General features: G+C 40.4%; 1 protein-coding gene across 3 annotated transcripts; it reads left to right on the forward strand.

Annotated features, from left to right (window-relative positions):
- The first annotated feature begins 2,689 nt into the window (after nucleotides 1-2,689).
- tcea2 (transcription elongation factor A (SII), 2) lies at nucleotides 2,690-11,819 on the forward strand. Of its 3 annotated transcripts, XM_031845669.1 has the most exons (10): nucleotides 2,690-2,900; nucleotides 5,224-5,286; nucleotides 6,582-6,687; nucleotides 7,497-7,596; nucleotides 7,811-8,019; nucleotides 8,353-8,409; nucleotides 8,697-8,851; nucleotides 9,052-9,198; nucleotides 9,311-9,382; nucleotides 11,779-11,819. In XM_031845669.1, the coding sequence occupies exons 1-10, from the start codon at nucleotides 2,832-2,834 to the stop codon at nucleotides 11,785-11,787; spliced, it is 987 nt and encodes a 328-aa protein (XP_031701529.1). In that variant the 5' UTR covers nucleotides 2,690-2,831; the 3' UTR covers nucleotides 11,788-11,819. The 3 variants fall into 3 exon arrangements, with proteins under 3 accessions (XP_031701529.1, XP_031701527.1, XP_031701528.1); XM_031845667.1 differs by lacking the exon at nucleotides 11,779-11,819 and having other exon boundaries at nucleotides 9,311-9,650; XM_031845668.1 differs by lacking the exon at nucleotides 11,779-11,819 and having other exon boundaries at nucleotides 7,814-8,019; nucleotides 9,311-9,650.
- The last annotated feature ends 11 nt before the right edge of the window (nucleotides 11,820-11,830 follow it).

The following is an 11,830-nucleotide window of genomic DNA, read 5'->3' on the forward strand; positions in this document are numbered from 1 at the left end:
TAAAGGTTCTCATTTCTACATTCAGTGCATCGACATAGCAGCAACCAGCTATTTGCTATGTGAAGATGTAATGAAGTAATGTCTATGAGCAGAGATTGAAGTTGCTCTCCCTCTGTGTGTTGAAATCCGGGTTTCTCCATGCTTTGTTAAAAAAAGCCGGGCCGGCCGTGCATACCTTTTAGTGCATGTTAATGCACGTGAGCGTGCCCGAGCAAGCTCATGACCCCCGCTCTGCACTGCGCTCATACAGCGGTTACAGCTGATGACTCTGTTCCGACAGACTGCGTTGTCACAGAAGCATATAGCGCCCACCCTCCGGTTCCCCTTCAAGTAAACACTGTTAGCTCTCAGCACTATGGGTGAGCAGACGAGAATGGGTAAAATGTGAGACAGGGAAAATAAGGGTGGTGTAGGCCTCCGGTACATTACAATCAGTGTCCACAGACAGTAGTAAACAATAGGCCAATTAGTATTCTTAACTGTAGACTTTACAAATGCTTTGTTTGGATTTCATGAGACAGCACAGATCTCGGGTATTTCCCTTTCGACTCGTCAACGTTGTTGCTCTTTGGCTGGATGTTCACCATGTCAGCGATGGAAGGTTTCATTTCCCTCAGTAAATGGTTTTTATTCAACAACGTCTCCGCTATGCCTCGCCACTATGCTTAGCTGTTTATCAATTCACGGCATTTCTGTACACTGCAAAAAAGCAACAACTACAATAGCCGTAATTTATTTAGACTACATAACAGTTTGAGGGCAACAACAACATGATGTGTCAGAATGTTTTATTAGGTCTAATTTTAAATAAACATACAAACAGGACAGGATTCAGGTTTTGGGGCAGTACCAACATTTTCAACCTTAACCAGCACTGTTGCCTTTGTTTGCACTGTTAGCGCTGTTAACCCGGTTTGAGCCGCCGGCTCAGCCGTCGCCATGTGCCGTATGGAGGAAATCTCTAAATCATAGATATGCTCTGAATTTCACATTTGGCAATATACATAGACAGTTTCTTGATTTGTTTCGAATCACTTACATTGATTTTGTATCTGTTATTTAAAAAACAAATCACTGAGATCTGATGTCTCATTAGGCTTTTAATTTGTTGATTTAAGTTGCTTTCTTGTGTGAATCACTTTATAAACTTGGGTTTGAAAAGTGCTCAATAAATGAAGATTATAATAATATAATAATTTTACAGTTCTAGGGTGAAATAGAGGAAAAACATCCCTGCACACTTAGATCCATTGCACATATTCAGTGATAAAGTTAAGCCTTCCTTCACTAGACAGACGCAGGATCCCATGGTGGCTTATTCATTACGTAATCACACAAGACACAAGACTCTTATAGTGACCAACTTACTGATACAGCAGTTAAATCAACTTTGAGACACCAGGTCAAATAGTTTCCAAATACTGTTGAGTTTACAGAATTTGGTCTGTTCGAGAATCACACAGAACGTTTTTACACTGAACACACTGTACAAAATAGCTTAACAACACTGCTCTCTAGAGGAAGGACACAGTAAGTACACTCAGACTATTAATTAGGTTCATAGTCAAGGTCTTTCAGTGTTTATTAAAAGAGGAATCTCCCTCCAGAGCAATTGAAATGGTGAGTTAAAAAAAAGTTTCCAGTAATTTCTCAACAGCTGGCTTGTGTGCATTTTCCAACCGGGCGCGTATTACACCTTTATCAGAAACAAAACATCATACATTTATTGCTTCTGCTCTGAAATCACATCCAGCTCTATGTTGTAAGGCAGAGTCCTTCATTACTGCAATTAGATGTATAGTTAGGCTGTGCTTTACAAAGTTCATGGTCTAAAACTTTGTTATTCCAACAATAAAAAACTGTGACAAAGTCAAAATAAAATAATGTAATCGATGAAAGTAAAAATCAAAATGTCAAAAAGAAAATACATGTTCAAATAAGTAAATAGAGCCAAGTACCACTTTACCACAAACTCATGTTTGTTTGTATCATGCTTCTCGAGTATGACACATTTCATTATGATTGAGCTGTTACTTCTATGCTTTATTATTACCATTTATGTCGGAGGAATATTTTCTACATGTTCTCCTTCTCCGCACATGTTCCACTGTATCCCTAAACCTCCCAAAATTAATTCACAATAGCACAAACAAAAGAGTTTGACTGATTAACAATTACTGTACGTGCAATGTGTGTAAATGCATTTGTGAACGTTGAGGAAAAGTTTTCATTTATCTCTTAATAAGTGAATCATTCAGACCGCCTCAGCATAAAACAGAAGACGTTAATAGAATAATATAATTGGTTTGTTGTGGCTGAACGACATGAGTCTTTCTAGAATGAGTTCAATACACATGGTGGCATGCATACATTAGGAAAACGTTGCATTGAAAAGGATATTGTGAATCTACAGGTAAGCCTTTGGATCATGATGCAACAACCATCATGAATTCCTACCAACAAATAGCCTACAATAAACCGTCTATATATTTCCCGTCATCGGCTGTAATGATTGATGGAGGGCCCACCTTGACAAATCAGATGCACGTTCACAAAGTCCCCTTTTTTCCGAGTCTCTTTAAAAAATAAAAAAAGTTGTTCACGCTACTCCAGGTCGACTTAGTAAAAAGAAAACTACAACTCCCAGCGTCCCACAGCGACGCACAACAACAAACGAGAGAGAGGCAGCAGCTGGGGGAGAAGGACACAGACAGACTGCGTAAAGTGGAGCAAATAGAGAGAGAGAGAGACTGGGAGAGTTTTTCTTACATAAACGGGGGTTTTCTCCGCAGCAGAGGAGGACGCACTGACGGAGAGAAATCTGCTCAAAAATGGCCAAAAGCCAGGAGGTGGAGCGCATCGCCAAAAAGCTGGATAAAATGGTGCACAAGAACAATACGGTGAGTGCAAAAACAGTTGCAGCAGCATCCGCAGAAACCACGCGATCAGGTGATGAGCTCTACCTTTAGTTGCTGAGAGGGGGAACATTCTGGAAACACAGTGCGATAAACTCTGCTCACTGCTCCGTGGAGGAGGATTTCTGCTCATAATTTCACTCATAACAAGGTTGCTGCTTCTGTTTTTGATGATTTGGGGGGAAAAGTTTGGCAATAAATCACTGCAGCTATTGGTCAAAAAGCTGCCAATTATATCACCCGCACCTTGAAGCAATTATCTTGTCAACTTAGTTTATTGACTGAATAGCTTCAGGGATTATTGAAATCACATGGTGTCTATATTAACAGTATTATTCTTATTATTATTATTATTATTATTTTAATTTGTAAAATAGTTTGTCACATTTCACATACAAGCAAAGTGGATTGTAGGATCAACATGTGCCTGGTAATGTTCTGTACAGTTTTTACTATTGGAAAACAAAGGTCAATTAATAAATGCATAACACGAGTAAGCTTAGGGCAGTTCTGCCCACACGCTGATGAATGTCACACTCATCTTTGTTAAAAATAATAATCACAAGCAAGAATGTCAGTGATATTTAAAAACTGTTGACTCATTTAAAATATCACCACTGCATTGCCACCACACCCTGAGGCCACATCCAGCATAAGGCCCAAATCACATCAGCATTCATGAAAAGCAAAATGTCTAACTACAGTTCATCTCAATGTCATCGTCATGATTAGAACATTTGGTCGAGGTTTTTCATACTGTGGAATCCAACAGATAGTGTTACATTAAAATAAAATAAACATATATTTGAGTGCATATTTTTTTTTAATATCTGCATTTTGAATCGGTATTCTATTTTATCAAAGGCTCTTGATATGCCCATGTTTTATGCATTTGGCCACTTTTGACCACTAGGGGTGAGAAGACACCAAACAACAGAAAAGCCCTTTAAAATGATATCCGCTTATCAAGTGCTTATGGCTAAGGCAGCAAATAATTTGCACATCCAGCAGACATTTTTATCCATTGGAGTCCTTTTTGTGTTCTTCTAAAAATGTGTTTCAAATGAGTCAACGGAAGTCCACGTAGGGACGACGATAGTAGTATAGAAACATTTTTTGTTCTATTTTCTTTTAATTTCCAACGTTAATGTGTTTCAAACTCTTTTTAAAACAGCGACCGTAATTTGTGAGGAAATAGGTTTCCCTTGAAACGGAGTGCAGTTTAGTTGAATGGGAAGATCACTTTAACATATCTCATTTAACAATCTCTACCAACATATCTTCGTCTATATCTGCTACGATAAATGTTCTAATGTATTTAGCAGGTAGCTGTGGTTTTATATGGGAGATTTTTAGGGTTGGGTATTGGTACTAAATACCCTTTTTAAGGTACAGACTGAAATAACCATGTACCAGGTAGTATCGACACTTGTTTCCTACTTGGTACCTACATCTATCCCTTTCATTCCCATATCTAGATAAAAATAACTTTTTATAATCTTCCTTGCAGCCAATCACCGCAAACGTCCTTCGATTTAATGCAACATTTGATTGGCCCATTATTGCAGCAGCCACAACCAATACAGCCTGGATTACATGGCTGTATGGCTCTCAACAAGACTAGTGCTGAGCCGGCTGCTAGGAGCTAACGGTGCTAAAAGTGCAAACAGTGCTAACAAGGGCAACAGTGCTGACCGAGCTAATGGGGTTAACCTCAGGGAGAACCGGAGGGTGGCTGTTACACTTCCGCAACAACGCTTTCCCATCGCCGTGTGTCGGGACAACGTTATCAGCGGTATGATACACACAACTTCCCATCGTATTCAGCTGTTGGATCATCTTAATATGCCCAAATATGGAATTCCTGGTGTCCTCTATGAACACATATTTGTCCTCATTAAGTGACAAATGAAAGTGAAACTCTCCTGTCCAACAGTGAGCATGAGCTCCACACAGAGAAAGCTCCACTCACAAGAATCCAGTCTTGTTGTTTCATCATTCTCTTGGTGACCTTTAGTATACATTGAACAACTGCCTCGGGGTGTGTAGTTGACAGCTGGAACAGCTGTGGGAGGCAAGAACAATGAATCTTCAATTGTAATACAAAAGGCCACCTTGACTTTAATGGTTAAACGAGGGTCAACTGAAACAAATCTGTGAACATTTCTGTTCATTCAATGGACAGTTTAACAAGACACGCGTGATTGCCAGATTCATCCTCTCGGTGTTCACTCACTGAGCTGTAAATGTGGTGAGTCAATATCACCGCATGTGCTGGCTAATAATGTGAAGGTTTCCATGTCTACAGGACGGAGCTCTCGACCTGCTGGGGGAACTAAAGAACATGAAGATCTCGCTGGAGACCCTGCAGGTAATTAACTCCACCCCTCTGCCGTGTCACCGCCACCGCCAAGTGCACCTAAAGTCACGACACAACTGACACAAGATGAATCGTTACTGCACGAGTCTGTTTAAGTACGGTATGGACATCCACCACAGCTGGCACATCAGCATTCCTTTAAGTGGAAGCTTCCCTACACTTTGACATCATCAGACGTTGGGTGTGGTTACAGGTGCCACAAAGCACACTTCTAACCATAAGCAGTGAAACATCATCTTGTCAGTCTGGTATTAAGTTGCTCTTTAAGTATACTTGTAACAATTTTAACATCTAAACTGTCACTGTGTAAATGTGCACAATGCAACAGCAGTGTTCATTTTGTTAACTAAAACTATGACTAAATATGTTAGTCTACAACCTTTGTTTCCACGACTAAGGTGATGCAAAGACGAGAAGGCACTGAGGTCAACACTTCATGTGAATATATCAACAATATTGTCGACGTGAAAAGATGAGGCTGTATATTGTGGTTTGAAAAATAAAACTTTACCAAAATCTCCTTTCATTTTCGTTGTCAATAAAATACTCTCTTATGTATTTATTTTTTCCCTGTGCTGTGCCCACCATATCAGAACGACACGGTTTGGCAGCACACAATGAGCACAGTCGGGAGGACTCGTAGTAACTTACTTGATTAAACAATGTCAACAGCAGGACTTGGGAGAAAGAAACAAGGGGATATTTTGGCGAGACTAGATTGTAACTCTATGGTGAACATTTCAGTCAGTCAAAGTGTTGTTCAGCAAGATAATCGTCACCGATGCACACCATTTTTATGATTTTTGCGTAAATATAATCGCCAGAAGTAAAAAGCTAACGTAAGGCTATGAACTAACTACACCACAGTCGCATGACTTCATGTCACGAACACAAAGCTAAAGGTGGTCTGTTGTTCGGCGTGATGACGTTTAATTTAGCCACTTGTTAGCAACCGGCTTTTTAAAGACATTCAAAATCTTCAAGATTCCAGAGAGGGGTATTTACAGATATATTTTATGTTGCGGAACAAAACGTTAAAATCTCCTAAGCCTGTGTTAACCACATACCTTATTTCAGGCATCTAACCAAAAACCCATTCAAAAATTTGTCCCATTGGCATTGAGACAAGGGAACCAGAAGTGCAAAAATGCTAACTCATTTCAGCGTTTTAGGATTCATTCTTGCAGAACTCAATAACAGCAGAAATACTTCTTTTTTATCAATTACAATCTTTGAAAATAAATGTCTGTTTCTCTCTCGCTCTCTTTCTCTCTCTCTCTTTGTAGTCCACCAGAGTTGGGATGTCGGTGAACGCGGTGAGGAAACACAGTTCAGATGAAGAAGTTCAGACTTTGGCCAAAGTTCTTATCAAGTCCTGGAAGAAACTGCTGGGTAAGTGAGGGTGTGTGTGTGTGTGTGTGTGTGTGTGTGTGTGTGTGTGTGTTGTTCTTCTTCTGTCTTTGTGACGACCCAGTAGAGTTTCAGTCCAGGAGAGGACAGGCTTAGGGTTGTGGTGGTTATTATAGTCAATGACAAGTACTGATGTAGGCCTTCAAGACTGTTTGTTCCATGAGTCTACGATGACAACTTCAAATGTCTTAATTTGCCAGACCACCATTTTGGATATTTTTCCATCGCCATCTTGTTTTTTTGCAACCAGAAGCGACACGAGAGGGTGGGGCTAAGTACAACCAAATGCTGGACACATTTTTAGGCGACCAAAATATTACAATTATCTTCAATGAAACAACTATCTTACCCTAAATGGGACAATCATTTACAAAACAAACATCATACTGTTTTGAAACTAGGAATTGAGACCAAGATCAAGTTTACAATGTTTGCTGAGGTAATAAATCAATTAAGAAGTAGGGTCATTTTCTTATAGACTTCTATACAAACAGACTTCTTATAGCAACCAGAAGAGTCGCCCCCTGTTGGCCATTAGAAGGAATTCACCTCTAAGGCCCTTACTACATTGGCTTCACTTTTCAGAGTACAATGAAAATACTGTCATGATACATGTGAACCTGCAGACTTGTGCTTAAAAAATATAAATGGAGAAGAGCTTTGCAACAATTGTGTGGGCTCAGATGGAAAACAATGGGTGCAGTGCAGATGTTTTGACCGGCATCAGTCTGTATGCTACAGGTGTGTCCCAACAGCTTCTTCTCGTCTGTGTTTTGTGTCCCATCCTGCAGACGGCTCAGAGGGGAAGTCGGATGAGAAGGAGAAGAAGAAAGAAGACTCTCCTGTGAGGCCATCGTCCACCTCCATGGACTCTGGCAACAGCGAGAAAAGGTCGGTCCCACAGTGATGGCGTCATGTTTGGTTACACCTACTGTTGGATGAGGTCACTGTTAAAGACAGAAGTGACAGTACATTTTTCAAATCAGTCTCTTTAATGATAGAAGAGGATTTAAAATGTAATTTTCCTTTAACCAGATTCATCTCCTGTTTCTCTCAATCCAAACCCTGCTACACTTTTTTCATAATTTCTCCTCCTGTTAATCAGCAGTAAGAAGTCACGGGAGTCCCCCACCTCACCCTCCATGCCCACTACACCCACTACACCCATCACACCCATCACACCCATCACACCCACCTCCCCCACCACCCCAACTCTACCCTCTCAGGTCACCTTATTCCCCCCTGCCCCCGTCACCACCCACAGTGTGCGGAACAAGTGTCGAGAGCTGCTGGTGGCAGCGCTGCAGACTGATGGTGAGAAGGTTTTTTTTTTTTTATAGACAGCGTTTCAATCGAAAAATGTCATCTAATGTGCATACTATAACTTACTGAACATTCACACTTGTTCAATCTTTACATTTGCCCTGGTTAAGAATTTAGCCAACTACGGGCTGAAATATAAAAACATTCTCACCTCAAAGTACATTTTATTAGCCGTTCCATAGCTTTAATGGGTCAACTCCAAGCCAATTAAATGAATATTAGTTAATCAAATTCTACATTTGTTTATCAGTCCATTTTGCTTTGTGGTTTTGTTAAAAGTCAATTGATGTGTATAAAGTGTGTCTGTGTGTGTGCGTTTCCCAGATGACCACCAGACAATTGGAGTCCACTGTGAGCATCTTGCAGCACTAATTGAAGAGGATATCCTTTTGTGTCATCAACAACTTTAACTACACAAAGTTACACATGAACAAACGGAACAGGATTTCACAGCTGCATGAATGATCTTAATCTGAGAGTGCTGAGTGCCCGGGCGTGTTTCACTTTGATAACGTCGCTCAAGTGTTTATCTAACAGTGTGACTCTGTCCGCTCAGCATTTCGTCCACCTCATTTACATTAATGAGAGCTGGCTCAACATGATTTTAATTCTCTCTATTCCCTGATGTTATTAATGTCTTCTAGTCCTTGACTGCTGCTCGTGCCCACAGATCTTCCAGGAGTTTAAGACAACAGATATAAAATATAAAACTCGTCTACGAAGCCGCATCTCCAACCTCAAGGACCAGAAGAATCCCGAACTGCGGCGTAACGTGCTGTGTGGAAACATCTCTGCTCAACGCATCGCCTCCATGACTGCTGAGGTCAGTCATGCAGACATTGTGTCTCATCCTCATCTGTTGAGGATGTTTGAGAGTTGGGGCTTGTATTAGGTATTTTGGTTAGAATTAGGTATAAATGTTCGATAAGGGTCAGGGGCAAGGGAAGCTATTACGTCAATGAAGGCTAGTACAGAACAAGTGTGTGTGTGTGTGTGTGTGTGTGTGTGTGTGTGTGCGCGCAGGAGATGGCAAGTGCAGAGCTGAAGCAGATGAGAGAGAATCTAACTAAAGAGTCCATCAGAGAACATCAGCTGTCAAAGGTCGGGGGAACTGAGACAGACATGTTCATCTGCAGTAAGTGCCGCGGAAAGAGCTGCTCGTACACGCAGGTATGTGCGAGTGCACACACACACACACACACACACGCACACAGACACAGAATTGTGTTTGGACAGTTTTAAATGAAAATACGTCACTAAGATGTTTTGTGTGCGTTTAAAGGTGCAGATCCGCAGTGCTGACGAGCCCATGACCACCTTTGTGTTGTGTAACGGCTGCGGCAACCGATGGAAGGTAAAAAAAATAAAGTGTGTATATATATATATATATCAAATTGAAATAAAAAGAATGCGCTGCGCTTCCTCGACAACGCCATCCAGCCCCAGCTGTAACCACCATGTGAGCTCAGTGCAGAGTGGCAGCAATGAGCTAGCCAGTGGGCGGGAAATAATCTTTTTAACCTGCCGGTGAGAAATAATCGAGATGAGAAAACTCTTAAAATATAAAAACATATTTATTGAAGAAACACTAATAATAATTCAGCTGAATGGATAGAGCTCTTTCCCCACGGAGGGTTCGGAGGTCTAACAAAAATGAATAGACAAAACAGAGTATATATGCGCGTTATCTCGTCTCCTCTCCCTTCACTCCCACCCCCCCCCCTCGCAGATGTCGTCCCTCGTCTGCCGCTGCACCCACCAAGGCCACGTTCCCAGCCTTTTCGTGGGAAGACGGTTAAGATTATATGCAGGTTTAGTGATACAAGTTCTAACTAAGAACGGTGTGATAAATTTCTCCAACAGGCAACACACACTAAGACTCGCATGCACTAAAACGTGCGGCCACAACGGCTACGTAAACAAAGCAGAGATAGAAGCTGGGATTTAAACACGCACAGAGGGAGAGTGACTTCATGCTCTGCTTAGGTAGACATTACTCCTCTATATCCCGACATAGCAAATAATTAGCTACCATATCGATGCTCTGAATTTGGAGGTCAGCACCTTTAAGGCGTAACATACAAAAGTACACATTTGCTCCATATGATAGACAGCAGTTCCTACATCTTCTCATATGAAATATCTGGACTTTCTCTTCAAATATTGATGCTTTGATGTTGAAAGGCATTCTGTTATATATAGAAGAAGAGTTGGTGAAGAGCGTAGGGCGAGTTAAGTAGCTTCACTAAATAACTAAATTGCCTCACATCTGTAAGTGTGATAAAGGTTGAAGGGTTGACATGACTAACAGACTCTCACCACAAGATGGCAGCAGAGACCAGGCTCTGCTTGATTCTCCTTCTCTTCTTCTCTACTCACCTTCAGTTGGTGTTCACTACGTTTACCTTTTTTATGTCTCTGTCTCCCACCCGTTTATCTTCTCTCCCAACTTTTATACGTTACTTTTGTTCGATGTTTCTTCTTTCTTCTCCTTGAGTCTTTCTTTCTCAGATTTCGTCCTTGCCCTCCCCCTCTTGTTTACATCTCATACTTTCCCGTCATTCTTTTCACCCTCCTCCCTCAATCTCATCCCTTTCTTTCTTCACCATATTTACTCCTTCCTCTCTCTCCTCTAAGTTTTTCTGGGCCCTCCCTTCCCCACTTATTTAAATCCTGGCTCTAGGTCAAGGTTAATCCACTAATGTGATACGCTGATGGTTTGTGGGAAGTGTCTGTTGGCGTGAGGCTTCAACCTAAAAAAAAACATTATTACCTCCCTAAACTCGGGAATCCTTGCAAATAAGTTCAATTCTCAAAAGATGCCAATTTTAATTTTTTTTAAATTTTTTTTTTTTATTCTTACAAAATGATACACAGAACCTCTAGATATTTAATTGTAATTTGGTGCACCAGTGAAAATCGTATCATGTTTTATAAAACTCAAAGTGTAACTTTGTTTTAGCTTGAATGAAGACTAGGCACAAAATGTTGCAAGGCTGTTTTTATATATTTTTTAAATCATGACTATCAATGTTTTTGTTTGTGATGTGGATGGATGGGAAATTTTACATTTTAGAGGTTCAAGGTTAGAACCCAACAACACACAAACCACATAAAACAGTACTACTATATTTTGGTTTGAAGCCAATTAAGGAGCAAATTTATGGAAATGTATTTAAAGATTCAAGTTACCAGAGCTATGTTGTTTATTCTACTGTGAAGTTAAGAAGGGCTTCTACTGAGAGCAGCTTAATGACGGAGCGGAGAGCCTGAAACTGAACAGAACATTTTCTGTAAAAGTAAATGTAACTGTGCTAAAAGAACCTAAAGAGCTCCATAGAGGTACAGTGTAGTGTAGGATATTTACATCTCTGTAAATGTGAGCTACAACTGTCATATTACAAATAGTTGGTTGTCCATTGGTACAATAAACGGGCATGCAAACTTGTCCCCTTTCATTTAAAATATTTCAATATCTGGGTTTGCAAATGTTTTGAGGAAGGAAATGCATTCAAGATGTTTGGACACACACCTCAAAGATGTACACAATGTGTTTGGTGAGTAACATTGTATGTAAAAACACAACTGTCTTACAATGAGTAAACTCCGTACTGCACCTTTTTAACTTTAGGTTTTCACATTTTTTAACAATTGTTCAGTGGAATCTGCTGCAAAGTAAACTTTAATTATATGTTGAGAGTTGAACCTTGAAAGAATCTTTAATCAGTCTTTTTTTCTCTTTTTTTACAGTTCTGTTGAAGCGTGTGTGTGTGTGTGTGTGTGTGTGTGTGTGTGTGTGTGT

This window comes from Anarrhichthys ocellatus, unplaced genomic scaffold (genome assembly GCF_004355925.1).
Source record: "Anarrhichthys ocellatus isolate YVR2014 unplaced genomic scaffold, GSC_Weel_1.0 scaffold5, whole genome shotgun sequence".
NCBI classification, from domain to species: domain Eukaryota; kingdom Metazoa; phylum Chordata; class Actinopteri; order Perciformes; family Anarhichadidae; genus Anarrhichthys; species Anarrhichthys ocellatus.